General features: G+C 49.8%; 1 protein-coding gene across 1 annotated transcript; it reads left to right on the top strand.

Annotated features, from left to right (window-relative positions):
* On the top strand, positions 1-27,098 carry LOXL2 (lysyl oxidase like 2; the record flags this gene model as incomplete). The annotated part of the gene is made up of 13 exons (XM_079547364.1): positions 1-352; positions 2,259-2,434; positions 10,472-10,683; positions 14,669-14,891; positions 16,496-16,679; positions 19,199-19,350; positions 19,485-19,652; positions 21,854-22,019; positions 22,690-22,933; positions 24,937-25,052; positions 25,397-25,533; positions 26,151-26,262; positions 27,019-27,098. The coding sequence occupies 13 exons, from the start codon at positions 1-3 to the stop codon at positions 27,096-27,098; spliced, it is 2,322 nt and encodes a 773-aa protein (XP_079403490.1).

Here is a 27,098-nt window from a genome sequence, read left to right as displayed (position 1 = left end):
ATGGAAGGATTCCTGGGCTTTAACCATAACCACTGTTTCATCGTGCTGTTCTTCGTCTCCCTGAGCCTTGCCCAGTACGAACACTGGCCCTACCTCCCCGGGTACCCTGAGCCACCCCCACAAGTCTACCAGCCCCCCCAGAGGCCAGCAGACGTTCCCAAAATCCAACTACGGCTTGCAGGGCAGAAGAGAAAACACAACGAAGGCCGAGTGGAGGTGTTCTACAGCGGCGAGTGGGGCACGGTGTGCGATGATGACTTCTCCATCCATGCAGCACACGTGATTTGCAGGGAGTTGGGCTACGTGGAGGCAGTGTCCTGGCTACCGAGCTCAAAATATGGGAAAGGAGAAGGTAAGGTGACCCCCAGAGCTACAGCATCTTGCTTAGCTGTCTCCCCAACCCTAATAGTTCTTGACTCGATGGCCAGATTTGAAGATGTAGGACCAGGCAAAGAGCTGAAGGAGCTGATCTTGGTGTGTGAGCTCTAGCAGGGGAGGAGGGTAAGAAAATCTGCAGCAGGGCTACTGAAAAGGTATCTGCAACCCCAGATGTAACTTACAGGTAGTTATGTCCCTGTTCACGCTTCCATTGCCACGCAGTGAGTCAAACAGAACCTCTAAACACTTTTTCCTCCTGTTCTTCTTTTCCCTGCAAACTGTTTGGGCTCCAAATAGATTGCCTTTTTGATGACGTACAATTCTCTTTCCTCCTGTTGTCTTCTCTAGAGAGGCATGCATCACTCTGCAATGCAGAGTAGCCTGTAAAACCCCAAAGGAACGTGTATGCTTTGTGTCCTCTATAGGACTGTGTTTAGAATAATCTTTTGGGACTCTCCAAGCTGGTCCTGGTGAGGAAGAGCTGTTCACCCCCAACCCAAACTGCACGTCGCTTCTGTCGTGACCTTTGAAATAGCACAAGGAGGTTGCGTGGGCAATTGCAGCTTGGAAAGTTGGATCTTTCCTTTTTATAGATAGCAATAAACTCTCAGAATAGTAATGCTTGAGGTAGAATAGCTGTGTGAGAGTATGCAACTCAGCAGCCTTGTTTAATTGTCTTTTACTACGCCATTAGTTAAATACTGGCTGGTGGAGTTTCTTTCTCCAAACTTTAAGGCCTGGCACACTGTTGATGTAACCCACAGACAGATTATTTCCACTCCAGCAGGGATAAACGTGCTGTATGTCTGTTACTTAGCACTGCTCGTTAGTGCTCACACCTATAAAACTGCCTGTTAAGGAGCAAGCAAGCCTTAAGGTTGACTTGAGTGAAACGTGAAACCTGGAATGTTGTCCCAGGCTGTGGATTTTGGCTTTTGGGGTGGAGAAGATTTCTGACAGAGAGAAAAGAGTCCATGACATTGGAAAACAAGCCAGAAAATCTTTGCCATCTGGTTCAGTAGGTAAATCCTGATCCAGAGAGCCTGCGTAGGGAGAACTGTGCCTTCTTAGGTCAGAAAGGACTCAATAGACCTAATGTTTGGGGAGCATGAGGAGGGCTGGCAGATCCACCAGCTGGCTGGTGTTGAACCAACTGAGCATTAGGGCTGCTGGAACGAAGCTGGGAAAGCCAAGGGAAACAGCTCCCACTGCTCTTAGAAAATCTCCTTGTGGCTCTGAAGGTGGGCCAGTCCCTTCCATCCAAAGGACGCGTCCTTCAGACAAGCAGAGATTTGGGGACCCAAAAATATGGGGATTGTTTGTCGTTGCTCCTTGGAGTTCAGGGGATAAATCACAGGGGAATAACACGTGCCCAGCACGTTTCCAAAGGGAACGTGAGCACTTGGTAAAGGGGAGTCTCGAAGGTTCTTTGGTTCTTTGCTTGGAAAATATGACCTCAAGTTCTTGGAGTGGCAACTGTAGATTTTTGTTCCACCTGTCGGTCAGCTCCGAAGGACCTAATTTGTTTTTATACAATATACCTGTAGCTACAGTCTGGAAAGTGGATCTGGTCACTGGTTTTCAAGGAGCACACGAATAACAGGATAACACAAATAACTGGAGGTTCCAATCAACGGTGGTTTGTTAAATCTTTTGCAAAAATTTGCCTTTAAAACGTTAGGACATTGAATCAAAACTTGGAGCACTCACATAGAAGAGATTTAATGAGGGTTTGCTTGGAAACGACGTGAGGAGAAGCCTTAAATACAGGGGGTGATTCGGTGTGATTAGAGGGCAGGGTCCAATCAGCCAAACCCCTGATTATCACAGTCTGGATCTGCATCTTTCTGAGTCTCATTTCGATTTTCTTTCCCCTTCAGGGAAAATTTGGATGGACAATGTCCATTGCAATGGCAAGGAGACCACGCTGGCAGCGTGCACCTCCAATGGCTGGGGAGTGACAGACTGCAAACACACCGAGGACGTGGGGGTGGTCTGCAGTGAGAAGAGAATCCCTGGCTTCAAGTTTGACAACTCGTTGCTCAACCAAATAGAGGTAAATGGGCTTTAAAATTCCAGGATGGTGGTCAAGTCTTCCTTGGAGATGTCTGCTACATGTTGTAGGTTATCTGAGCTGCACCCTATAGTGAGAGCAAATGCTTGACAGTGACTTTTTAATTGTATTTCTAAGAAAAAAACAGGAGAGAAGGATGTTTGCTGTACCCACAAGCTTCTACCCATGTGGGTTTATTGGCCCATAGCACCGAACTGCTGAGTTTTCTTTCCCCTCATGGCTCCCTTTGGGTACTGGAAGCAAACTGGAGGTCTTTGGTGTAACGGGGGGTAGGGTTTGTAGCAAACAGGGCTTACAAGCATGGGGTTGGGAGGAATGGATTTTCAATACAAAAGGGTTTTGGTCTTGTTAGCTAAGTAATGATGTGACTGTGATAATTCTATGGAAATAGTTCTGGGAGTGGGAGATTAGTGCTAGAAGTGATGAAATGAACATGAGCAGAGGAAAACGTAGGCTGGTCACTGGGGGAAAGGCTCTGGATTTTGGCTGAGGTTGCATCTCCAGGAGTAAAACGCCTGAATCACTGCTCAACCAGCATTGTTAGATTTCTGCAGTATAGAACTCCATGGGGGAATAATCCGGGGGGAATGCTGGGCTGGAAAGAAGCTGGGCTGAGCTCATCAAAGGAAAAAAAAACGTTTGCTCTCTCGAATGTTCAGGTTGGAAAATATTTGTGGTGACTCAGCCAACTGCTCCCTTGTTTCAGTGTGCAGAACATCTCAAAAGAACTTCTCCACCAACCAAAGTCAAACCTTATTTTAAGCAGAGAGAGAATCCAGGGTGCATCGCATGCCACACCGTGGTTTCCGTGTGGCTGAATCTTGGCTGCGTTTGCCATCTGAAACAAAGGATGCAGCATTCTTTATCCCCATGCAGCAAAATTGTTCTAGCTTTGCTTTGCAGTCACTGACGGGTGGAAGGCTCTGAAATTCTGCTTGTCTTGACCTGGCTTCCCTCTGCTACAGAGGAGGAAGAAAGGCTTTCCAAAAGGATCTCAATGGCCCCAGGCAGTTGCTTAGGGAGCGAGTCTCATAGAACATCAGTGATGGCTTTGACAGATGTGTGCTTTCCCAAAGCCACAGTGAATCCTCCAAAGAGAGGCCTGGAAGAAAGGATGCTTTCGTCTAGACAGAGGTCGCATCGCACTGAGATGCTTTGGGCATTAATCACAAAAGCTGGGGAGGGCTCTGCTTTTCCGTTAGCTAAGCACTGGAGGTTGATTAATGAGTAGAACACGTTGGGGTGACCAAGAACTGGTTGTGCTGATGCTGTGTGGGTGTTGAGCTTCATGTAAGATAAAGAGAATGAATCACAGGACTGGAGCAGCTCATGTGGCTGAAGCCATAGGAGAAATAGGTTTGGGTGAGTTGTATCTTCCATGACCTGGGAGCTGGGCATGGATGAAGGCGTTCACCACCATGGTAAGGGGTGAATTGCATTCCCAGAGGTGGGTGAGCAGCACTGGTGACCAAAGGCACTGGTGAGGGTAGAGAGTTTTCTCATATCCCTCTAAAGTCACAGAGAGCTGAAGGGTTCTTTATTCTGCTGGTTTTAATGCTGCAGGATTAAGGCTAAAGGTGATGTGCTATGAATTTTTCAGATGCCTGTGTGGAAGCACAGCTCAGTCACAGCTAGCTGTCAAATGCTTCAGGTTTTCCACCCCCCTTCCAGCTTTCGTTCTCTTCTCTGTGTTTGCTTTATCTCATTAGCAGCTGCTGTGGCATTGCTGGGAGTCAGAGACGATGAGAGGGGTTACTCATAGGGTCACAAACCACCAAACAGTGAGGTCAAAAGGCTGATGTGAACGCAAGCTGAAAGTCTTTGCCCTCTTCAGCATGCCTGGGAATTCTGCATGTCATAGCATGCATTCACTGGGGGAAACGTCATCGTTCTGTGAGCAGTTGGGCTCCTCTGGCTGCAGCCCAGCTCTTGCCCAATGGATGTTTCCCCCATTAGGATGGAATTGGAGTGAAGGACTTGAGATATTTATTTTTTTTGTGGACAGGTCTCTCCTCTGCCTTCAGCTACTGCACTGGTGAAGGCAGTGTGATAATGGTGATGTATTGATGCATTAGGTGGGAGCAGCACTCCTGTTCTGCCTTGCTGGGAAATGCGTGCTCTGGGCAGCACAGACAACCCATCACCAAGCAAGTGCCATTGCACTCATCTTAAATTCATCATTTGGAAATTGACTTCAAGCCCTTTAGTGCTACTTTCTGTGGGGCTGCCAAGGTTGAACGGGGAAAGCCAGCAGCTATAAGGCAACGTCTGACTTCATTCTGACTCGACTCCAGCTCGGAGGGGCTGTGCAAACTGATGTTTGCTCAAATCTGGCCCCACTTCCACTAAAATCCAGCAGGCAGAAGGATTGCACACTCTTAAAAGCACCACGAGAGCCTTCGAGCAGAGCTTATTTTTATTGGACGTTATGCATGCTTCTATTCCCCAGTTTGGAAATGCTGTAGATAAGTGGTATAGGATGAAATTTCCATCACCAGAAGCCACTTGGCTTAAATATATATATGTGTATGTATGCTCAGCCGGATCTTTTCCCATCGCAGCTCATGCTTGGAGGGTTACATCACACCTCTTCCTGTTCCTGAGCCTTTCCATTCCTGCTCCCCCAGTTCTATGCAGCAAACCCACTCAGCCCAGCTTGAGTGGTAGGAGATATGTGACACAGAGGCAGCAGATGGGCAGGAAGAGGTTTAAAAGGACCGAGCTTAGGGCAGCTCTGAAATCAATCCATCAGCCTCTTGCTGAAGGGCAAAGTCCCGTTGTGCTTTGATACTTCCAGCAGATGCTGCAGCTTCTAGCCTTGTTCTGAGGGTTGTTTCTTGGAGAGTGGTGGATGCACGGAGTGGGGCTGTTGGCTGGGATCAGCCTCCTGAGCACTGCCCATCTTCAGCAGAGCCTGCTCGAAGCAACCTGGGGCAATGACACTGAGTGCAATCCGGAGCTGCTTTTCCCCCTGCTCTCTAAAACATGTAGACTAAGTATGCAGACAGCTTCTCATTTATGGAGAGAGCTTGTGGCTTAGCCTTGTTTTACTGTGGATGTAAAGGCTGCCCACAGCCACAGGGGCAGGAGGAGACTGATTCTGGACCTGTGCTTCTCCATGCAAGCATCAGCTCATCCAACACCATGTGGGCAAATTACGGTTGGAATAACATGGGGAGTTGACTTAGCTTGTGTTTCTTGGAGTAAAAGCTCCCAGGTTTGCATGCTTGTATTCACATTTGAGTTATTGCATGACTTGGGAATACAACAGGAGGGCAGAGCACAGCACCTGCTTTGTTCGTAACGGTGTCTCCAGGTCCAGCTGTACAGCTGCTGTGTAGATGGGGCAGGGGATGCTCTGAGGGATGCCACACCTGAAAGCCCCACAAAGCACAGGAAGGGAGCTGGGAGTTGAGATGCCCTTCTCTGATGTGCTGGGGGCTGGATGAGAGCAGTGCATGGTCCAAACACACACAAACCCACCTGTGACAGCACTGCCAAGACCACAGCAACCAGCTCTGCCCTGAATACATTTCTTTAATAAATGCATTTTTTAAGCCATCCCCCAAAACATCCTTAGCAAAATATTTGTTGTCCGTCCTCTTCCTCTCTGTGCACACATCCAGGCTGCAAATAGGATGTGCTCTAAATATATCGAATAGCTGCAGCCACGGTGTTCCCAAATAGATGTGGTACCTGGGAGCAGACAGTGGGCAGACGAGGGCTGGTGGAGCAGACCGGGCTGTGCTGCTATTCCTGTCCTCCTTTTCCTTTCTGGAGCAGAAAAATCTCACTTGAAAGCCCGGTGGCTCAAAGGGTCTGGTTGTGCCGGGTTGGAAATGGGTTGAGTTTATATTGTCTGGGGTTTGTAAGCAGCCCAGTGGGGCTGTGGGGATGAGGTTGTATAGAACTCCTCTGTGTGCTGCTGCTAAGTGCAAGGCTGGGGACGGGGACAGGGTCAGTGGGCATGGTGGGGTGGGTTGGGGTTGGCCTTTATGATCTCAGGAGTCTTTTCCAACCTCTGTGACTACGGTGGGGATGGTTTGGGACTGGACTTCGATGACCTTAATGTTCTTTTCCAATCTGGATGATCCTACTGTGCTATGATATTGCTTGTGGCCTGGCACAAGTAGAACTGTTATATCACCATGCAAATCAGTGGATGCTCTCTCTGTGCCACGAGGATCTGTTCCCACCACCTGAGACCAGCCCTGTCCTCGCTGTTTGAAAACCCAATGTTTGTTTACCTGTTTGTGTCAACAGGTTTTAAGCTCTTCCCCCTTCGTGTAAATGTTTACCTCTCTAAGCACACACCTGTGTGCAACGTAAATGCTGATGTTTGCCCAGAGAGCATCTCAGCATCTGTTCTGGAGATAGCTCAAGTCAGATGTTGATTAAACCATTGAGGTAAGCCTCTGTTTCTTCACTGCTGTAATTTTAATGTGTGTGCAGGGGTTTCTGGTGCTTGCCATCCAGCCCTTGTCTCCAGTGCCCCCTGTTAGCCTTCCTTAGCCTGCTTTGCATTGGGCTCCCACTGAAGCATTGCACAGTTTAGCAAAGGCCTCAGCTTTGTCACTTATGATCTGCACTGCGTTTGCTCCTGGAGCCTGATCCTGCACTGCGCTCTCCTCTCTCACCCTTTTGCTCTGTGCAAACCTCAGAACAAAAAGTGCTCCTGGTCCAGTGCAGTGCAATGCTCCCAGGGCTGCTGCCTGCCCTGTACAACTTGTTCAGTCTTGCAGCATCTCCCTCTCTGTGTTTATTTAACAGCTGGGACCTCAGCGGTGACTCAGAGGCACAGCTCCAGATGTTTAAGTCCAAACAGATTCCTCTCATTCCCATGCATGTGAAGAGAGAGCTTTTGTGAAAGCAGGGGGGCAGTGAGTATGGACTGTCAAGGGATAGAGGTAGCACACAGGCTCATTGCTTTGGTTAAATCACACATCTAAACGTGTGTAACCATTGCTGGGCATCCTCAGGGCTGCTGCAAGGAGAAAGCTGTCACTGAGCCTGGGAGGGAGGGGGGATGGTCCTTCCCATAGGAACAGATGGCAAAAGGTAGAAGGGAATGTCATAAAGTGTGGGTGTTTGCAATCAGGGGTTGTGTTTGGTTCAGAGAGATGAAAACAAAAGAGCTGAGGCTCAGGACCGACCCCTTTTCTTCTTGCTATCCCCTGTTCTCTGAAGGTGGAATTCATGGGTTTCGTAACAGAGAGGAGCAGGAGGAAGGGGAAAGGACCCAAAACAGTTTTGGGTTCTGGAGGCTTCATGCAAGCAGGAGTGAAATGCCTTTGGGTTTCCTGCTGCGTTTCCTAGAGGTAGTGCTGCTCTTTGGATGGCTGCCTGGCTCCTGAAATGCTGCTGCAGGCTCTGCTTTATGGTTGCAGCACAGCTGCTCGTCTGATAGCTGCTTGGAGATCATCAGAGGGTTTACAGGTCTGCCTCAATAGCTGGCATAACAGAACCAGCATTTCAGACAGAGGTTTCCTCGTTAACACGAGCTCTTGTTGCAGGCCTTTGTCTCCACGTGTACAGAAAGCACGCACAGGCTGTCTGAAAGCATCTGCTCCAGCTATTAAATGTTGTTTGTCCTGATTTGGATGTGAAGTCTGTTTTCACCATCAGTCCCTCTGCTGTATGCATTGGTGTCGGGGGTAAAATACAACCTGGCTGTGCTTGCATTACTGAATACTCCCAGTGCAGAGAGAGGAAACCATTCAAGCCTGTATAGAGCCATTGGGAAGAAGGTCTTAGTGTGCTGCAGGAGGAAGGAGGGCTTACTTTGATCCACTGTTCTTTATTCTCCCAGTATAAATCCAAGATCAGCAGCACACTGAATTCTTCTCCTGGATGTTTTGCTGTTTGTTCAGACCCAGAGCAAAGCCTTGAGCTCACAGAGTCACAGAATGTCTGGAGTTGGAAGGGACCCATTGGAACCATCAAGTCCAACTTGCTGTGCCAGAAGTTCTGTGAGCGAAAAGTGCTGGAGGTTTTGCTGCTGCTTGGATGCAATTCCTGCCTTAGGGTCATTGCAGAAGCACTTTGATCCCTCTGCATTGATCTGCAATGATCCTCTCATTGCTCAACCTGCAGAAAGAGTCAGAAAATCTTTCCTTTCTCCCATCTTATGAGGGCTGTATTTGTCTTGGAGGCTTTTCAGCTTTGTCACCCCTGCAATAAGGGAGCATTCATCTTGCTGAAGACTTCTACTGCAGCAGTGAGCAGTAATGGCTTAATGATGACTAATGAGTGCAGCACAGGGTAACGATTCTGCTGCAGAAGCACCAGGCAGACGTTTCACATCTGGACCGTTGCTCTGCATGAAGCACACGGAGCAGTGCCACCGTGCAGCTTCTTTGCAACGTGTGCATCTCAGAGCATCGTTCCTGGAGGTGATACCACACTTAGCTCTGAATGTTTTAGTTCCTTTAGTATGTGCTGTCCAGATGTCTCAGTTGGTTCCTGCGTGGGACCCTTTTTCTGAACACCTGAATGCCTCAGATGTGGCAAACCTTGGATATCGTTGTGTCGTTTGCTTTCTTCTCAAGGGCTGTAGGAGCTTTCCAGACCTAAGCCTGAGCTGTCAACTCACTGTGTTCATCCCTGCCCAGAGTCACCAGGGCTGTCCCATGGGTGCTCCTGCTGTGGAGGGCTGAATTCCTGCAGATGGAGGTGAAAAGGAGATATCAGCCAAGTAGTAAATGCAGTCAATAATAAATGTATGCAAAGGTTTGCCCAAGGCTGGGAGTAAGGCCCAGCCTCTCCCTGCAGTTGGTTTCAATTTGCCCAAGGCTGTGATTCCCATCAGTGCTGGGGGATGGATGTGCCACGTGTGATTCTCGGAGCTGCATCAGCCCTGCAGTGCTCTTCCTGCCCCAAATACCTGCGTGCCACCCGCAGAGGCTGTGTCTCTTTAAAGCTTTGGGCCCCCTCCTTTTCCAAGTGATGGAGGGGAGGGCAGGATTCCTCAGATCTGATGTAACCCTGAGCAGAACCACGTGGCTTCGTACATTTTTTTGACAAGAAAAGCTCTCCTGGAAGCAAGCAATAGAATTTTCAGTAGCTCCTTTGTAATTGCTTGCCACAGCAAATATTTTCCAGTCAGCCTTCGCTTTGGGCTCAGGTCCCTGCAATGTTTCTGCAGCGTCCTCACGTAGGCTCCAAAATGCAAAATCCATTCGACCTCCCCGACTCGTTTGCTGCAGGAGGAGCTCAGCTTGCAGAAATGGGGGTATCTCTGTGCCAACAGTGTGGGGATGGGAGCCCAGAGGGACCCCCAGCTCGGTCCCCTGCCAGTGCTCTGTGCCAGTAATCAGCCCCACCACAGCTCACTCCAGTAGTGGCCAAAACCTATACATGTAGTGAGGTCACTGCTTCTGAAATCAACACTTTCAATGAACTTCAGTAACAGAGGGGATTTATTACATAGCCATTCATTCACACATGTATATGTGTGTATATATCCACTTGAAGGACAGAGGAAGGAATTGCACAAGGTAGAAAGGCTTGTTTGCTTCATGGTTGTTATTGAATTGATTGAATTGAAAGGGACCCTTAGAGGCCATCTGGTCCAAACCCCCTACAATGAACAGGGACACCCACAGCTCAGTGGGGTGCTCACAGCCCTGCCAGCCTGACCTCGGGGGTCTGCAGGGATGGGGCATCCACCATCTCTCTGAGCAACCTGTGCCAGCGCTTCATGGAATAGAATTATAGTCATTAAGGTTGGAAAAGACCTCCAAGATCCCAAAGTCCAAATCCCAACCCACCGTACCTGCAGAACCGTCAAGGTTGGAAAAGATCACTAAGATCCCCAGTTTCAACCCAGCCCGCCCCCACCGTGCCCATTAACCGTGTCCCTCAGTGCCACATCTTCACGTTCCTCGAACAGGAACAAAGATGCCACCACACCTCTGGACTTTTCCCAAACAGCCCTCATCACTCCGAGCACAACAGCTCCCCCTTACCCAGCAGCTTCATTGCAAGCCTGCATCATTCCTCTTTCTTTTCCACTCACAGAACATGAACATTCAGGTGGAGGACATCAGGATCCGGCCCATCCTCGCCACCTATCGCAAGCGGGTGCCCGTCACGGAGGGTTATGTGGAGGTGAAAGAAGAAGGGACCTGGAAGCAGATCTGCGACAAGCACTGGACCATGAAGAATTCCCGAGTCGTCTGCGGCATGTTTGGGTTTCCGAGCGAGAGGAAATACAACACCAAGGTCTACAAGTAAGAGCAGAGCTCTGTGTGTTTCTTTCAGCACTCGGGGCCTTGTTCAGAAAGCCCAAATTGTCAAATGGCACTGGAGACCCTGAGGTAGAGTAAGCTCCGACTGCTTAGTTCCTTCAGTTCAGGTTTTCCTACTGTGTAAATACTTGAGACATCAGGTATTTCCTTGGGTGGGCAGGGGGTGGTTTGCTCCTCAAGCAAGAGTATCTCTGTTAGTAGCTGGTAGCTCCTGCAGTAGATGTGGGCATTCAGCCCAGTGCATCCCTTTGTTTGCACCTATTAGCAACGGGTTCAGGTCCTGTGTTGTGTGCAGGGTTGGGTGGACATGAGCAAAACCCATCATGCGTGAGCTGAGCTCAGTGCTTCCATCTCTCTGCAGAAAGCTGTAGGGTCAGGTCTTGTGCTGAAGGCTCCGTTGGGAGAACCTTGGAACAAAGCAGGCTTTTGTTGGCTGCATTGCCCATATTGCTTGTGTTCCTCAGTCCTGGTCTTGCTCCTCCAATGTCATGCTTACCCCCATCAAGCAGCTGCTCTCCGATTTAGGGCAGTTGTGATTTCAGTGCTGTTTCATATATATATATATATATATTTAATATTTCTTTAAAATGAGAGGAGGAAATGGTGATCCCCAAGGGAGAAAGAACATCGTGCCTTTGAGAGCCTCAGGCTGAGCAGTTCAGGCTGTGTTTCTCCATCCTGAAAGCTGGGAGCTCCGGTCTTTTGTTGTTGTTGTCAATGCTTTTTGTCACCATCCTTCATCACAGACATAGATCTTCCTACACTGTTCCCTAGGAATAACACCCCAGAGCAGATGCAAAATAGCTTAAGCTCAATTCTGCCTCATTTTTCCCTCTGCTTTGTGACCCAGGAGTGGGAAAGTGTCAGTCGGTGAAGGGGAAGCTCTCCAGGCAGGAGCTGTGGTTTTCCTGTTCTTTTTGGCCTCTGAGTTGCTATTTCTGAAAGCTCCCCCTGGAACCGGCTGGCCAAATCTCATTTATTTTGTTAGAAAGACGGTGATCAATAGAAGAGGTCTTTGGGTTGGGAGAGCGTAAAGCCATATAGCAGCAGAAAGAATATAAAGTGAATAACCCAGGTGGAGCTCTGCTTTTGGGCACCCCGGGGAGCCAAGCAGGGAGCTGATAATTGCTAGCAGGCAGTTGTTATCCATAGGAACGTTTGCTCCCATCAGAGCAGCAAATTCAGATCTGAGATTCCCATTCCCTGCACCAGAACAGGAGGACAGAGCGCTTCTAGTAAAACAAAGCAGATTTTTCCTGCTTCTCAGTTATGGCATTTCCAAGAAGAGCATTAACTTTAGCAGCTGGAGCCATCTGCCCTAAATAAAAGGATGCGTGGTAATTGTCCCGTCTCTTGCAATAGCCCATGCAGAGATGGAAAAGCTGATGCACAGTGCTTCAGCAGCACTGAAAATCCCATTCACTGGAGCTGGAGTCATGAATATGCAACGCAAACCACCAGGCTCTGCACCTCTGCTACCAAAACATCTTGTGCTTTGTTTTAATGAAGACCCAAACCACCCTCATTGGTGAGCTGAGCTCGCCGGTGCTCAGCTCCGCGGCTGCGCTGTGGTGGGAGGTGAAATGATGTGCAGATGGATCTGGCTTGAAAGAAAACAAGTTAGTTCATTGTTGTCACCGTGCCAGGGTTTTATTCCTGAATGCGACTCAGGCTCTGCAGTTGACAGCACGATTTATGTTCGGAAACGAAACAAATCTTCAACGTTGTTTCCATGTTCTTGTTCGTGCTTCAAAGCGGTTTTATATAAGAGCTGTTTGTTAACTCCTCCTCCTCCCTGCTCCGAGCAGCATTAAATGCATCCTGCTGACAGGGACGGCGCGAGTGGAGAGGTCTAAGGCAGAGAATGAGCCCGATGCCTTCCTGATGTTCTCCTACAGCTTTTGTCCAAGAGCAGTCATGGTGCGGCCAAAGGAGTGGATGATTTGCCCATGGGTGGCCAAAGGGTGGAGGGAAGAGCTCAGCAGTTCCAACACGCTTTGTTCAGTGCCTGCCTGAGTAGCATCTCTCAGTTTAACCAATCTGAGTTGTATATTTGGTCGCCTGTGTGGGGCTTGCGGTAGAAATCCTGATGGTTTGGATTCTCTCCAGCAAAGCCAGGGTCCTAAGAGCTCCAGGAGAAAGTCAGGGCCCAAAGAAGAACTCTCCAGCTGCCATTCAGTGTGCCGTGGGTGACTTTCCCAGCACGTGTGTGATTTGCTCTCTGCTCTCCTTGTCCTCTCCGACGTGTTCTTACAAAGCCATGCCCTGTGATGCTTCCCACAGCCCTCAGGCTTAACCTGTGGCTTTTTTTCAAGCTTACTCAGTGAAGATCCATCTCTTCTGACATCCTTGGGTTCCAGCATGACCTCGAATTGGCTGAACTCAGCACGGCTGCTCGCTCACCCCTCTGATCTGAGCAGCGTTGTGCTTGGCTTGCACCAAGGCCAGCAAGAGGTGGGCTGCACCCTTTCTGTGCTAAATAGCAAGAATGCCCTGAGTTTCTGTCTGTAGAGATCATCTGCATTCTGCTTTTTTTCACATATCCATTCTGGGGAAGTGAGGTGGGGCTTCTCTGGCTCTTTTTCCCCATCTTACCAGGGGCTGCTAACACCATCCAGATGTTCATGCCTCATAAAGTTTCCAGGATGAGGTCATTGTTTGCTATTCTAAGGCATCCCCGTAGTTACTGCTTAAGACAGGCCGTGTTTCTTGTCTGCTTCTGAGTTCAGAGCTCACTGCATGTGTGTGTGGGGGGGGTTCCTCGGTCAGAACACTCCTCCTGGTTCTCACTTCCAGTGCACAGAATGGTGAAGCAGAACCAGAGGAGTAAAGTCACTGCGTGATGATCTTGCAGATGTTCTCCAGTGTGTAACATCTGCCTGTAACCCTAATGTCTGCCCTGGGGCTCTGTGGTCTCCCCATCATGTGGTGCAATTGCCTCTCTGTCTCCAGCCTGCCTGTGCCCAGCCTTACCTCCAGCCTGGAGAAATGGGGCTCCAGGCAGGATTTGCTGGTGGCTCTGAGCCTGGGCAGCTGCTGGGCTCATCAGCAGAGATTTATGAGCAGGAGAAGATCCACAGTGGCACAAAATAGTTCACACGGAGCCACCGAAGAGCATCACCTGGGACAACCTGGCCGAGTCACCGGTTTGGTTTCAAGCAACCAACCTGGAAAAATGCTCCTTGGTTTCTTTACCAGATCCTGGCCAAGCTCTCCGTCCCACTCACTGGTCAGCTCTGCTGTTGTCTCTCCTTGCACTGTGCTCTGTGTTTGCTCACAGCAAACCCTGGAGCGAGGAGCAGCACAGGGATCCAGCAGAGCCACGTCAGATCCCAGCAAGGCGTTGGCTCCCAACACCTCTGCTTCCTTCAGCTTCTCACATTTCCCTTTCAGCAGTGCCCTGATCCATATTTACACTTTGCTGACTATTTCAACCCTGATACAGCTAGGATGAATCAGGGATGCTTTCTTTTCCCGTTTATCACACATGCCCCTTCCCTTTAGCAGTCCCTGGAACAGCTCCAGTTTGGGAGCAAGAAGCAGGAACTGCTGCAAACATGTAAGCAAGGAGATTTCTCTCACTCTCAGATACTGCTTTCAAGCTCACAGTTGTTAACAGTGCAGCTCTAAGAAGCAGGAGAGCCATAGCACTCTGCAGCCAATAGGGGATGGCCAGCAAGGGGAGCAGCTCATTCTGGGAGAGGTTTTTTGGGGGATGTGTTAGCATGCTGCCTTTTAAGTTAATAGACCCTTGGATTTTTGAGTGACAACATAACAGAGGGTCATTGTGAGTGTGAATGGAGCAGCCCTCCATCCATCCCTGCTCGCTCCATCCATCCCTGCTCGCTCCATCCATCCCTGCTCCATCCATTTAATTACAAGGCCTTCTTCTCCCAAATGCACCTCCATCGGTGCAGCTCCTCCGGATTCTGGCTCTTCTATTTCTCTCCCCTTTGGTTTCTTTCAGAATGTTTGCCAGCAGGAGGAAGCAGCATTACTGGGCTTACTCCATGGACTGCACTGGGAACGAGGCGCACATCTCCAGCTGCAAACTGGGCAACCACCTCAACGTGGACACGGAGAAGAATGCAACATGTGACAACGGGATGCCCGCAGTGGCCAGCTGTGTCCCCGGCCGTGCCTTTGCCCCCAGCAGCCACAGTGGCTTCCGAAAAGCCTTCAGGCAGGAGGTGAGCAGGGAGCAGGAAGGATAAACCGGGAGAGCTCTGCACGGTGCCGTCCTCGCAAGGACGCGGTGCCAGGCTTGGAAGGGCAAGCAAATAAATGTGTCACGTTTCTGTCTGCTCCAGCCAATTGAATGAGTGCCCATTGCTGCTGGGCTTTGCTGTTTTGCAGTCAATTAAATGCTGCTGAGCTCTGTCTCCTGTAGAGATCCAATGGAAGTGGGGTTGTATTTCCACTACTCTCGTGTTTTCTGCAAAGGGCCCTGAGAAGGAGGGAAAACCTGCAGGAGAGGTCGGGAGAGCTGTGTTTGTTTAGTCTAGCAAAGAAGGCTGAGCATAGCATAAAAATCCTCAGCTATGCAAAAGGCTGTTAGAAAACAAGCCTGGATTCGGCTGCTCTTGGTGTCAGTGGGGCAAATGAATGGGGAAGAATAACAAACATGTTTTAGGTTGATGCCTAAGGAAATCCTCTGTCTGTAAGGTATGTGCACCTTTAGGGGATGATCGCAGAGCTGCAGGCCCTTAATACTGGTTTGGTATTTTGCACCATGGATCTCCAGGTAGCCTGCATTCCCCAGCACTGTGCTGTTTTGACTGTAGGAGTGGGTTTTTTCTGGGTTCAGAAGACCCCAGACAGTTCCCTAAAATCCCACTCTACAAGAAGCCATAAGGATTTAGGTCTCGGGGTGAAAGGTCTTGTAAATCATTGCTAATCTTTTGAGCCATGCATGCTGCCAAGTAATTCTTTAAGCCTTTGTGTTGGCTTTGGATATCCTTTGCGTGACCCCAAGCCTGGAGAACTGCGTATGCTTCCAGCTTTAAAAGTGAGGGTTTCAATGCTCTCAGGCTCTGCAGACTTCACTTGGCGTTCCCACAGCTCACCCCACATCTCTCGGGTGCTGCAGCAGATGGAGGGCTGCTCTGCTTGGCACTGGGATGGAGCACCTCCATCCCATTGGGAGGGAAGGACTGCGAGACTGCTGCAAAGCTGCTGTTGACCCCATTTTTGGGGGAGGGTCCTTGAGCTGTGAAGGGTATCAAGGCTGGTAGATCCCCAAGGGCATCTAGTCCAAGCTGCAGCAAAGTGCTCGCAGGTGTCTTTGATCCAAGCTGCCAGCATTTTCAGAATGAAGAGTTATTGTAAGAATGAGACTTGCAAAGGGCTTGGTAGGAAAGCAGCAAACTGCTGGCCGTTAGCTAATTAATGCAACTAATTTCATCTTAGGGAGATGGCTACCACTTCATCTCGTGGCGGTGATGGGTTGACGGTTAGAACTGATTGGCCTTGATGATCTTAGGGGTCTTTTCCAACTTCAAAGATTCTATGATTCTGAGGGCACAGTGGGAATGGGGTGATGGTCGGACTTGGTGATTTTAGAGGTCTTTCCCAGACTTAATGATTCCATGATTCTATGGCCATGGGGGCGATGGGTTGATGGTTGGATTTGATGATCTCAGTGTTTTTTTCTTACTGATTCTATGATGTATCTCATAATACAAAAACCTGCCTTCAGCTGAGATGCTTAGCTGCTTTGTATTCAAGGTCTGCTCTTGAGTTCTTTTGCACACGCGAGGAGAACTGCAGTGTCTCTTCCATCCATGTCTTCCAGCAACCTCTGGTGAGGCTGAAAGGAGGAGCCAACACCGGCGAGGGCCGAGTGGAAGTGCTGAAGAATGGGGAGTGGGGCACGGTGTGCGACGACAACTGGAACCTGGTGTCTGCCAGCGTGGTGTGCAGGGAGCTGGGCTTCGGCAGCGCCAAGGAGGCGATCACAGGGGCAAGGCTGGGGCAAGGTAAGGGCAGGGGAGCTCTGGGGACCCTCCGTGTCCCGTTCTCTCCTGAGAGCCCCTTCATGATCCAGAGCAGCGTGTTTTCGCTGGGATGTTTGTTTCAGGTGCCAAGAATTTCCTGTCTCCTCTTAGTAAGTCTCCTGAGGCCGTGCCTTAGGGAGGCGTTCAGGATTCATTGAAAGAATTCTGGTGCCGATGAGTTTAACCTTCCCCTCAGCAGCTGTTCCAGTAATTGCTTCTTCGTTATCGCATCCGTTGCACTCAAAGTCTCTTTACAAGTTCTCCAGATGCACATTACTAGAAGGCTCCTGGCAAAAGTGGGTCTTGGACATAGACCTCAGACACTTTCCAATTTAAGCCCTGAACCTTAATTTAGCCTGCTAAAAATAGGAGGGCTGTTTGCACGACTCTGAGCCAGCTTGGGTTTGGATTTCCTGTAACTGGGAGTTGGTTCAAATCCCAAACTCTGGTAAATGGCAACTCAAAGCCTAACGTTTGCCCTCTCAAACCAACTGCTGATTGCCTTCATGTAAACCCTACAGATAATGACACCAAACCCAACCCTTCATAGTGAAACGCAATGAGCAGGTGGTATTTCTTCAGACCAGCATGGCTTGGAGAAAGCGCAAGACAAGGAGAGCTTTAAAATGGGACTTATCTGTTGGATTTGCAAAACAAACGAACAGAAACCCAAGAACAATGCGCTGGGATGTGCAAGGTGAAGCACACAGGGATGGGCTGATTGGAGCGGGCAGTAGTTGGTGAATAGCAATCCCAATTAAAACAAAAGGGATCGACTTCTGAAAGGTGCTTGGTCCAGCAGTGTGAATGTGCTATCTGTTGCAATGTCCTTAGGAGAACCAGGGTAAAAGCCCAAGCAGTGGGTGAATATGTTTTTTGGGTATACAGCCCTAATTCTGTTCTTCTGCTAAAGGCAATGGCATGGGGAAAACGCAGAGCTGTGGCCCTGCCCTCTGGCTTTGTCATCTCCTTGGTATGACGTTGTCAGGGTAGAATGTGAGGCTGGATGCGTGCTGCATTCTTGGTGCATCACCCTCCAATTCTGGTCAGCACCATTCCTCCTACAGAACTGCTTACAGGGCAGTGTTGCTGTTTCCAGCTGCAGACCACTAACTGGATTTTAATGAGAGCAACAAAAAACCAGATGTGCGTGCCACACATCTGCAGAAATATGCTGGAGAGCTCTTGTTGTTGTTGTTGTTGTTGTTGTTGCACTTTCCCAGTCCTTGTGCTGCAGTCTGTGGAGGTGAGGGGTTCACCAGGCACATCATTAAGCTGTCACTCAGGGTGAGGGATCTGAGTCCCAGGTGTGCTGGCTGCCATGAGGTTAGGAAGGCTCCAACTGGCAAAAGAAAAAGGTTTTTGAGCAAAGGATCCCTCCTCCCATCAGCAAACCAATTATCTTTTCCTGCCTTCCAGAGCCAGCCCTTTGCTTTGAAGGCTAAAAGGAGCAGGTTTGGAGTTGGGTGACACGTTCCTCCGCAGAGAGGTGAGCACCAAGAGGCTCACGGTGAGGCAGTGCTGGTGGGATGCAGTCGGTGGAGCTGCCACCATCTTCTTTTGAGCAACTGGTGTCACCTCTGGGTGACCCACTGGGGCAGTGGGTGTCATTTCAGTGCCTTGAGCTGAACCCTAATTTATGTGTGTGGTGTTGGTCAGCCCCCTCTGGCTGTTGGGAGTGGGTGGTGGTGGCCATCGCAAACACACAGATGTTCCTTTCTTGTCCATGTCCAGCAATTATGGGAACTGGTTTGCACAGGCTCCAGAAAATACTCTGTTTTGTGATAAAAAATCTGATTAATTCCCTCAAAACTTCTTTCCAAGTGGATTTGGGCTCAGTTTGGAATCAGGACGTAGGATTTCTATAGGATAATTACCTTCTCATGCGCCTTCTCTCCCTTCAGGGTCTCTTTGGAAGTGGCAGTTGTGCACTGTGACTTCACAAGGATGGAACCAATTATTCCTTTCCGATTTCTGCCCCACTGCCTTAGCACCATTTTCTGCAGCAACAAAAGCCAATGATTCCCTTCCTGTCTTGTTACCAGTCTTGTCATAGTCGCTTGCCCCAAAGTGTTTCACCGACCTCTTGCACATCCCCGTGTTGCTCCATTTTGCTGTCCCAGTAAATGTGTCCATGTTGCATCTAAATGTCAGGTTTTGACCAAGAACAGATTCCTGTCACACAAACCCAGCCAAAAGGTCGTAATTTTTGTGAATTGCTCCAGCTGAAGTTTGTAAATTATGTAACAACGGAAACTTGGCTTTTTCTGCAGCGTGTGGCTCCCAGAGACTACTGGAAAGAATGTAAAATGGTAAAATTAATAATGATAATCTTGCAGCTCTTTTATTTTTTACAAGAAATCGCTGGGATTTTTTTTTTCAGGATCACCTTGTTTTGAATGCTAGAGGTCTGCAAAGTATTAGCAAACGTTATTGGATAGTTCTCCACTCCCCAGTAGCACAGGCAGAAGATATGACCTTATTTTCTTCCCCTCCCGAAGGCATGGGTCCAATCCATCTCAATGAAATCGACTGTACAGGATTTGAGAAATCCATCACAGACTGCAAGTTCAACATGGAGTCGCAGGGCTGCAACCACGAGGAAGATGCTGCTGTGAGATGCAACGTTCCCGCGATGGGTTTCCAGAACCAGGTGAGAGAAGCCCAGAAGCTTAAATTCCTGAGCCTTGAAACTGACCTGTGATCCTTGCCCAGCTGCTGTGTCACCTCTGCTTGCAGTGAACGTTTACTGATGGGAGGGTTTGTGGGGGTTTTTTTGCCCTACAGCTGCGCCTGGTTGGTGGTCGCAACCCATACGAGGGTCGGGTGGAGGTGTTGGCTGAACGCAACGGCACGCTGCGCTGGGGCACGGTCTGCAGCCAGGGATGGAGCACTGTGGAGGCCATGGTGGTGTGCAGGCAGCTGGGGCTGGGCTTTGCCAGCCATGCCTTCCAGGTGGGTCCCCATAGGCATGGGTGGCACGGGTGAGGTTGGGTAGAATCATTATGGTTGGGAAAGACTTGTAAAGGTCTTCAAGATCATCAAGTCCAAACGTCGGCCCATCCCCATCATGCCCACTCATAGAATCATTAAGGTTGAAGAAGACCTCTATGAGAGCCGAGTCCAATTATTGACCCATCGCCACCATGTCCTGAGATAGAACCATTAAGGTTGGAGAAGACTTCTGCGATCACCAGCTATAACCCACCCCCATCACACCTGTAGAATTATTAAGGTTGGAAAAGACCTCTACAATCACCAAGACCGATTACTGACCCATCGCCACCATGTCCCCAAATAGAATCTCAGAATCATTAAGGATGGTGAAGACCTCCAAGATCCCCAAGTCTAACCCCAACTCATCCCCACTGGCCATGTCCCTCAGTGCCGTATCTCCACAGCTCTTGGACACCTCCAGGGATGGTGACCTCATTACCCCCCCAGGCAGCCTGTGCCAATGCCTGACCACTCTTTCAGAGAAGAAATCTTCCCTAATATCCAACCTGGTCCTTGTTCTTCACTGGGTCACACTGGGATTTGAGCTGAGGGAGGTTGGAAGCCAATTTTCTCCTGGTGTCAAATCACCAGGAAAACAATTTGATTTTGCTCCCTTAGTTACTTCTCAGTGCAGCACGTGGTGCGGCTGCATGCTAGCTCCCTGGGTTGTTGGTGGCTTTTGCTTCTGTGATGACAAATGCCCTTAAGCCTCCCTCCTCACGCATGACCAAGAACAGCACTTAAAAGGGATAAAAGCCACCAGCTAGCACGTTTGGGACAACCACAGAAGAATGAAGTGTTCTTTCTCAGCAAAGCTCCTTGGCGCAGGGAGCAGCAGCCTGCTGTGCTGGCTGTAGGAAAGCGAGCAGCAGCCCCAAAAATAGGACTGCATGCAGGGCAACAGAAGCTTGCCACCCCAATAAAGGACACAGACCAATAATCCTGGTGCAAGACGTGCTCCTGAACTGATGCACCCCTCAAGGATCACAAGGGCAGGCAGCTTTTGCAAGGAAATGTAGAACTGCCTTTACTGCAGTTCCTGGTGTTGGCACAATGGCTCCGCAATGGAACTGGCTTCTCTCTGGGAAAGCAGCCCCCTGCCAGAGCCGTTCTCGTGCAAAGTGGCCCCTGAGAGTGGAGCTTCGGGGAAAATGTGGCTCGCGCTGCCACCAAGTAAATAAAATTCAAGTGGGCTTTCACTGATAGAAGGAAAACTATTTTCCCCCAAACAATTGCCAGAAAGCCAGAACTTGGGTGCAGAAACAAAAAGCAGCGCAGAGCATCTCCTCGCAGGGAGCAGAGGCTGTGCCACACTCCAGCATTTTGGTGCTGTGTCCAATCCGCTGGGCTTCTGACCAAGCCGGGATGCCAGGAGGACATACCAGGCTCCTGAGCAAGCAGATTGCCATGGGTTTTAAGTGTTGCTCATGGCCAGAGAGGGAATCTGGGGTCTGATGCCTTAGGAGGGAGGAGGCTGGAGCTTTGCTGCAAGCTGGTTCCTCCAGCTGACTGCTTGCACAGCTGCCAAGCGGAGCACAAGAGCTGAGGATAGCCACGTCCCTTCAATGCTGGCCTTTCCAGCTCTGTTGACACAGCCCTGAGAGTCCAGTGAGAAACAAGACATTTTTTCCTTTAGCTGAGACTGTTGGTATTTAGAACAGAAAAGGCTCTTATGCGTATCCCGGCTGCAGCAGCGACGCGAGCATAAAGCTACACTGTGTAGAACAGGGCAGCCCTGTGTGCAGGGTGTTGCTAACAGGGTTAACAAACAGCCTGTTGCAATGGAAGCAATGGTGCAGATGGGTTCTCTTTTCCTAGAAACGTTTCCAGTTTGGGCACTAATGCAAGGACGAAAATTCTTTTTCTTCTTTCTTCCCTTCACCCAAGCTTTGCCATTGCAGTTTCATTGGGGCTACAGAAGGTTTTGAGAAGGTGAGAGATGCTGATCAGCAGCATCCTGCCTCCATTCCTCTGCACTGGCACAAACCAACAGCTCCATCAGGAACCCCAATCCCTTAATAGAGGGCACCGAGCAAATCTGCCTCTGATGCAACCTCATGCATGCAGGGAGAACACAAATTATTCACAAGGATACACAATTATTCCCATAGCAGCCCATGAAATGGAGTGTAAACGCCTCTTTCTATCCCTCTGCCCAGGAAACCTGGTACTGGCATGGAGATGTCAGTGCTGACAGCGTGGTCATGAGTGGGGTCAAGTGCTCAGGGACGGAGATGTCCCTGGCCCACTGTCGTCATGATGGAGCCGACGTCTCCTGTCCTAGAGGAGGAGGTCGCTTCGGTGCTGGCGTGTCCTGTTCAGAGAGTGAGTTGTCATAAAATCACAGGTTGGGTTGGGTAGGAAGGGATCTTAAAGATGATAGAATCATAGAGTGGGTTGGGTTGGAATGGTCCTGGGAGACCATAGAATCTCAGAATAGTTGGGCGGGGTGGAAGGGTCCTTAAAGGTCATAGAGGAATAGGATGGGTTGGGTGGAAGGGTCCTTAAAGGTCATAGAGGAATAGGATGGGTTGGGTGGAAGGGTCCTTAAAGGTCATAGAGCATAGGATGGGTTGGGGGGGAAGGGTCCTTAAAAATGATGGATTCATTGAATGGTTGGGTTGGAAGGGTCCTTAAAAATGATGGATTCATTGAATGGTTGGGGTGGAAGGGTCCTTAAAGCCCATCCAGTGCCATCCCCCACCATGGATTGTTGCCTCCCACCAGACCAGGTTGCCCAGAGCCTCACCAAACCTGACCTTGGGCACCTCCAGGGATGGGACATCCACAGGCTCTCTGAGCTCCATATCAGTATCTTGCTACCCTAACCTGGGCTTCGGTTCATTTTGTTGCATTTGCCCTGGGATGCGCAGGAGAAAAAGACCTGCCCCAACAGCAGGATGGGGCTGACCAAAGAAAGGGCTGGACCCACCTCTAGCAAACTGCGGTGTGTTTTAGGAGCCCTTCAGCTCATTTCCCACCTCCCTCCCACCAGCTGCCCCCGACCTGGTGCTCAACGCCGAGCTGGTGGAGCAGACCGCCTACCTGGAGGACCGCCCCATGTTCATGCTGCAGTGTGCGCAGGAGGAGAACTGCTTGGCCAGCTCAGCCATCAACACCTCCGTCACCTCCGGCTACCGCCGCCTGCTGCGCTTCTCCTCCCAGATCCACAACAACGGGCAGTCGGATTTCCGCCCCAAAAATGGTCGCCACGCTTGGGTCTGGCATGACTGCCATCGGTGAGCGCTGTTGGGTCCACTGACCAAACCAGCCGTGGGGAGTGGGAACCGAGCTGATGCTGTGGTTCTGCAGTGATGGTTTGGGACAGGGTTGGTTTTCTTCTGACTTGGGAGCTGAGAAATTCAGCTCCCAGCTTTTGTTCTGCCACTGCTGTCAGGTTTGTGCCGCACAGAGCGACAAATGCTCAGGTTTTGCGCCCTTCTACGAGCAGTTTGTGAGCAAAGTGGGATGCAGGCAGCGCTGCTTCAGTGTCACAAGGCTGCAGAGCTTCAGATGCGGCACGTGTTGGCACGACACCTCGCAGCCAGGTTGCTTTTGTGATGTGTGTTGCTAAAACCTCAGCGGCAGAGAGCCCAAAATAAACAGGAGATGGCAGTTTCAGAAGGAGGAAACCCAAATGGGTGCAGAACCTCTGCTTCTGCTCTGGCCCTGGAAGGGGGAATGCATGGGTTCTGCAAGGAGCTGAGCACATCGTGGGGTGGGTAAAGGAGACTTTCGGAGCAATTTGGGAGACTGCATAAGTGAGGTGAGATTGGGGAGAGGCCAAGAGCCATCTGTGTGCTCAAAACTGGATTCTGTTTATACGGAGGAGGATGAACTCAATTCCTCTTCAATGTTTCCAGTCTGTAAACAGCAGAAAGTAAACACCTCTTTGAGTGATTCAGACATATTTCAGAAAATGAGTCAGACTGGAGACCTCAAACTTCTATCAGAAGCTGCCAAAGGAGACAGCTCGCAAGTCAACAGCTTGGAAACGTCCCTTCTCCCCCTGTTGCCTCACCCCATCACTGGGAGCTTCTGTTCAGGAGCCTTTTGATGTGGGAGCGGAACAAAAATGGGAAAGACCGTAGCAGGGAGTGAGAAGGGATTGACTTTTGGCAGGTGGTGGGTTTGGGTTTTGCTGGTTTTAGAGGAAAGGAGGTAAAAAGAAACCTAATCTCTGGAGGAAACATTTCTGCCCCTTCCAGCCTTGCCCCCTTTTTCTGCAGAAATGTGTGCTGCAATACTATGGGTTGGGAGCTTTGAGCCACAGTTATTTTTACAGCTGGGAAGGAGACGAGCTGTGCCTTGTGCTCAGCACTGCCGAGTTTGGGTTGGCGTTGAATTGTGTGGGCATTGCCTCCCTCCTGAGCCACACCGATGGGTTTTGGTGTCTTGGGGTTTCAGGACCTCCTGTTCCCAACGAGTGCTGTGGGTTTTCCCCCTGTCCCAAGTCTGGGATCATAAGGAGTGTTTTCCATCAGTATGGCCACACTCGTGCTCCCAGCCTTGACCCCATGTTGTACCCTGGTTCTTCCCATTGCCCTCAGTGCAGGTTCAATGCCTTGCTGAACCAGCATCACGGCATAGAACACAATGGTCAGCATTACCCAAACCCTGCGGGGGGCCTGACTTTGCTAATTATGGGCCTAACCTTGCTAACTATGAGTCTACAGCCCATCTTGTGTGCTCTCTCTGACGCATTCGTGCTGGCAGTGCGGCCCAGGTTGAGTTGATGCTAACACCTCCCCATTTCAAGCTATGGGATGGAAGGTGTGTGATGCCAGCTGTCATGTTGTTTAGCTCCCTGTGAAGCGTGTGCTGAGATGATGCTTCCATCTGTCATTCATTTTGAGGAGGGGGAAAAAATGGAAAATAGGTTGATAGTGTGAGTACACCCTGTGCTGGTTACAGCCTGTTGGTACAAAGCAACTGAAATGCTTCTTGTAGTGATGACAGTGCACTAGAAATGATAACCTGGCTGCTGCTGCCCTTACAAAACAGCGTGTGATCCTACCAAGGCTCTTACCTGGAAGCAGCTTCAGCACCTGATATGTGAACCAGCCCTGGGCTGGGAGCCAGCACGCAGGATGGTGCCCAGGGGAAGGTTTCCTGGCTGTGGTTTCTCTTCTTCTGCTCCTTCTGGTCCCCAGCACTTTGCATTGTTTCTATTCCCCCACGCAGCCCCTGAGGGGCAGTAATTAAAGAGCTGTTTTCCTTAATGAATCCTCGTGTCTTGCAGGCATTACCACAGCATGGAGGTTTTCACCCACTATGATCTACTGAACCTCAATGGAACCAAGGTAGCTGAAGGGCACAAAGCCAGCTTCTGTCTGGAAGACACCGAATGTGAAGCAGGTATGGCTGTTCTTTCTCTATGGTATAAGAGAAACCCTACAGAGCCCGTGTGTTGAGGCTGCCAGAACTCAGCTTCTCACTTACAAAGTGTGCATGTTGTTCCCACAAAGCAAGAAATCCCCAAACTCTCTCCTCTGGGTGATGACACAGGAGAGGTGGCAGCTCTTCCCATGTGTGTTACCGGTGCATCCTTTTCAATACAAGACATTAAGCAAAGCAGTGTTGAACTGTCTCATCCAAAATGGTGTGCCTGTAGCTCATTGCTACCCACGGGAGCTAGGGAACAACCCGCCCTTCCCCTGACACAGTCTGAGAACCCAACACTGTGCTTTCAACTCCTTCAGATGTGCAGAAACAGTACGAGTGTGCCAATTTTGGTGAACAAGGGATCACTGTTGGCTGCTGGGATGTGTACCGACACGACATCGACTGCCAGTGGATCGACATCACCGACGTCCCACCAGGAGATTACCTCTTCCAGGTAGGGGGAAAGAGGTTTCTTATCCAGTAGGGGTGTCAGGAATGTCAGTCTTAAGTAACCCACGTGCAGCCAACGTCGGGTAGTCCTCCACAATCCATGTGCAGCTAATGCCAGTAACACAGATAGGTGACGTGGAATGCAACGCGCTGTCTTGGACAAAGTTCTGAGGTTGTAAGCAATGCTTGCTTTGCTCGGGGATGGATGAAGTGCTATTCTTGGGGCGTTTGCAGGAGTTCTGTGCCTGCATTCTGCTTTGAGCAGGGGGAAGGAGGTGGGGGGAATTCTTTGGTTCTAAAAGCAGCCCAGAGCTGCAGAGGAGCGAAGGGAGGAGGCATTATTTTTGTCTTCACTGCTATGGTGTGAAATGGGGAGGTGTTTGAGGGTTACGTCTTGGTGCGTGGGCAGAGGTGTGATCATGATCTGGCTTTAATTAAGGAGCCTCTGTCTGCTCCCCTCATGAGCTACAGTCACAGACTCATTAAAGTTGGAGAAGACCATTAAGATCGTCCAGTCCAACCATGATTATGCTGCAGTGAAAAAGCTCGATTCTCTCCCAGCCTGATCCTAGAATCTCACCTCCAAATAACTCCACCCTGTGTTTCTCCATCGCTCCTAAGGTCGTCATCAACCCCAACTATGAAGTGGCTGAATCTGATTACTCCAACAACGTGATGAAATGCCGGAGTCGGTACGACGGGCAGCGCATCTGGATGTACAACTGCCACACAGGTGAGAGAACAGCACAGCACAACCAGCCCCAATTTGCCTTAAAAATCATCAGATCCCTTTGAAAATGGAATGAAGTTGCAGGCTAAGCTGAACCGTTTTTTAACATGGAAAGTAACTCAACAGCAGCTGCCTGTCAACTTCCAAATAAAGCCCATGGCAAAGCCAGTTTCCATGGTTGGCTGAAGTTCCTCAAGGAATGTTTTCACTGTTTCTTTTTTTTTATTATTATTATTATTAGTTTGTTGCTTTTCTGAAGAAAATACTCATCTCACATTACAGCTTATGACCTAGTTCGAAAAGCCAAACCCCCTCCAGTTGGACAAAGAGCACTGAAGTGCTGGATGAGCTCTCCAGCTGAGCTTGAAAATACTTTTACTTCAAAATGCGTTCAGCTTTTGTCTCCAAATGAGCAAAAAGTGAGGCCAGGGCCCCATGGAAGAACAAAACAGAGCCCCCCCTTACCCTCACCCTCAAGGAGACCATTTCACAGTCCTGATAGTCAACAAAGGTTAGCAGAAAACTCAGCACAGGTCGTAGCCAAGTCTCCCAAACACATCAATTAGACCCAAGACTGTTTGGCTGTTCCAATTATGGCAAGGATTAATTAATACTTAAATTAATTAGCCATGAACTACCTTGCCCTTCTAGCATTTGCTTTGGGGCCGTGTTGCAGCACGTTGGGCTGTGCGATGCCCCACTTCCACCACTCTTCTCTTGCCCGCTCCATCCCTAACCCTGTGTTCTCTGGGCTCACAGGTGGCTCCTTCAGCGACGAAACGGAACAGAAGTTTGATCACTTCAGCGGACTCACAAACAACAAAGTGTCCACCCGATAG

Source organism: Tetrao urogallus, assembly GCF_951394365.1.
Source record: "Tetrao urogallus genome assembly, chromosome: 27".
NCBI classification, from domain to species: domain Eukaryota; kingdom Metazoa; phylum Chordata; class Aves; order Galliformes; family Phasianidae; genus Tetrao; species Tetrao urogallus.
The sequence above is the reverse complement of the archived record's forward strand: the minus strand, read 5'-3'. Positions and strand labels throughout refer to the sequence as shown.